This window comes from Anopheles moucheti, chromosome 2, assembly GCF_943734755.1.
Source record: "Anopheles moucheti chromosome 2, idAnoMoucSN_F20_07, whole genome shotgun sequence".
Classification (NCBI taxonomy): domain Eukaryota; kingdom Metazoa; phylum Arthropoda; class Insecta; order Diptera; family Culicidae; genus Anopheles; species Anopheles moucheti.
The window spans coordinates 88,297,988-88,300,744 of NC_069140.1; the positions used below are offsets into that span (position 1 = coordinate 88,297,988).

Genomic DNA, 2,757 nt, shown 5'->3' on the forward strand with positions numbered 1-2,757 from the left:
CTTCTTCCTGTACGATCTTCGTTTAAGGGCGATCTTGTGTGTAATTTTGACAAAGTTCTTTTACTGTATTTTTTATATATAGAGGTTCAGAAAAATGTTTCGAAATATTTAACTCAATATGATGATAAATCATGAAGTAATAATCCAAACAGTAGGCTCATTCTCTTGTGAAAACTACGAACCTCATAATTAATGTAGTTGAACTCTTAAAAACTCACAAACTTCTTAACGATGGAATCTTTTGCATGGTTTTGTTTAAAAAGGTATTTAATAAACAAAGATGAACTTATTGTTCCTTTACTTAAAGAACTTCTTCTGGAGCGGCCCGGTGGCATGATGGCAACGGAACCGGTCTTCACACGAACGGACCGGACCAATTCCCCGTAGCAAGGACTGACTATCCGGCTACGTGGTAAAAATAAGTCGATACGGCCAGGCCGTTCTAACGAAACAAAAAAAAAACTTATGTAAAATGCACAATTCTCAGATTTTTTTAAACTGTTAAATAACGTTAATTCCTCCACTGTCCTCTTGGTAATCAATGTTTGGATTATTTTTATCAAAGATACCAGCTTTTTTGCTACAATAACATTTTTTTTCTTGATCTTTAGTGTATTATAAATAAAAATCTATTCAATAACCAATTGGAGCCTGAACTTGAAAGACAAAGAAAAAAAATAACAATAGAAAAACCATTGACAAAGCGTCTGGAAGAGATTTTATTTCAAGACTTACGCTTCAGTCATCCGAGAATTTAGACTTCGGGTAAATCGGATAAAAAATTCCCCTTTGCGTTTTTGCGGCGTTGTCTCACTGTTTGTTATCGGTGTATGTGCAGATGTGTGGATTTCAGTGCGCAAAACATTGCGCATACACGCCGGAAGTGCACCAAATGAAACCGGTTATCAAAGACCTTAGGTTAGCATGAAACATTCGTCCATTCGTCTCGAGCCCGTGTAGGGTATGGTGTTCGTTTTATCTCTCAATAGTGGGATTTTTGTGAAGACCGAGCCGAGTGTGTCAGGCGGGATATATATACGGGGTGGATTTTATGTTGATCTTCATTAGTTTCTCGCGTGACAGAAAGTGTACTACATCGTTGCGGTTGCGCTGTGCGGAATAAAGATGCTTTCTCGCGTGTTTGCCGCGGCGTTGTGTTTGAACGCTGTGTTTACGTTTGCGGCAGTGTCGGCAAGCAATGACACTAACAGTAGTACGCCCAAACCACCAACGGACACTGGCCCCTCGCTAGGGTATGGGTTCGAGATGATCATGGCTAAGCTGGACTATCTGCAGTACAAGCTGCTCGAGATGGACTTTGTGATGAAGGAGCACAGCGAGGGAATCGAGCAGAACCAGGGCCACCTCGAGAAGGTGTTCGCCAGCATGCTGTGGGCGATCAGCCGTCTGGATCAAGCGGTCGGCAACAATCTGACCGCGCTGCAGGCACAATCGTGGAAGATTCTTTCCCGCCAGACCGTGTGCGCCAACCACGAGCTGATGCGCAGCGAAATCTTTAGCCTCGCACCGAAGCAAGGTTTGTCCGCCGGGGCACGGTCGCTGTTCGATCTGCAGGGCATGCGCCACAAGGGTCCGTTCGAGGCGTGCAAAGACGAACCGACCAAGCTGTCCGGCAAGTATCTGATCCGTCCGACGACCGATGCGGAACCGTTCCCGGTGTTTTGCGAGCAGACCAAGTTCGGTGGTGGATGGTTGGTGATACAGCATCGCTTTAAAGGGTCGCTCGATTTCTACCGGAACTGGACGGAGTACCGGGACGGGTTCGGTAGCATCGATCAGGAGTTTTGGATCGGGCTGGAGCGTTTGCATCAGCTAACGTCGGCCAAACCGTACCAGCTGTTGATCGAGGTGGAAGACTTTGCCGGGGACTATCGGTACGCGCGGTACAAGGAGTTTGAGATTGGCAGCGAGGCGGAACAGTACAGCTTGAAGAAGCTGGGTGCGTACAGTGGAACCGGTGGCGATTCGCTGACGTATCATAAGGGCTTCAAGTTCACGACCATGGACCGTGATAACGATCCTTCCACGTCGAACTGTGCCGTTACGTGCGAGGGCGCGTGGTGGTTTAACAATTGTCACCACTCCAATCTGAATGGCCGTTTCATGAACGCGGTGGATATGAAATCGATTTCGTGGTACCATTTTAAGAGCTCTCATCAAGGTATGGCTTACACGAGGATGATGATCCGCGAGATTTAGGATTTGTGTTGAGTGAAATAAAATGGATAGCAACGATATCTGGATCATTTGTTTTTGAAGGGCTGAATATTACCGAAAGTAGTGCTAGAAAAAGGTGAATTTTTTTTTATTTATTTAACGAAAGACCGGCCGGGCCGTATATCTTATACACTATACTTAGACGCTAATAGTTCAACAATTTTTATGTGGTAGGGAGGCATTTTCTGCTCCCACCATTAGGATGCACCTTATCCCGGGTGAACTCGGAAGGAATAGCTGCGTCATTTTGTGGTCCCTCTTGTCCTCCGGTCGTCTGCGGCGTCCTTTGGTCGGAAGTGGGTTTTAGTGGTCTTATGACTAGCTTGCCAGTCCTTTGGCTTGGAGACCTTTATTCGTTGGCGACCTGTGTGGACTGATGTCTCGGACAAATAGTATTTGTATTTGTTTTTTGGGCGACCAGACTTCGTTATCGTAGCATCTGTCCCAACCTATATAGTTGCGACTGTCCAAGCCTCCTCAATGTGTCCTCGACAACAGCAATAGAACATATAACAGTAA

General features: G+C 45.7%; 1 protein-coding gene across 1 annotated transcript; it reads left to right on the forward strand.

The window, feature by feature from the left end:
- The first annotated feature begins 1,086 nt into the window (after positions 1-1,086).
- On the forward strand, positions 1,087-2,250 carry LOC128299413 (microfibril-associated glycoprotein 4-like). The gene has a single exon (XM_053035374.1). The coding sequence runs from the start codon at positions 1,126-1,128 to the stop codon at positions 2,218-2,220; it is 1,095 nt and encodes a 364-aa protein (XP_052891334.1). The 5' UTR covers positions 1,087-1,125; the 3' UTR covers positions 2,221-2,250.
- Positions 2,251-2,757: the final 507 nt, after the last annotated feature.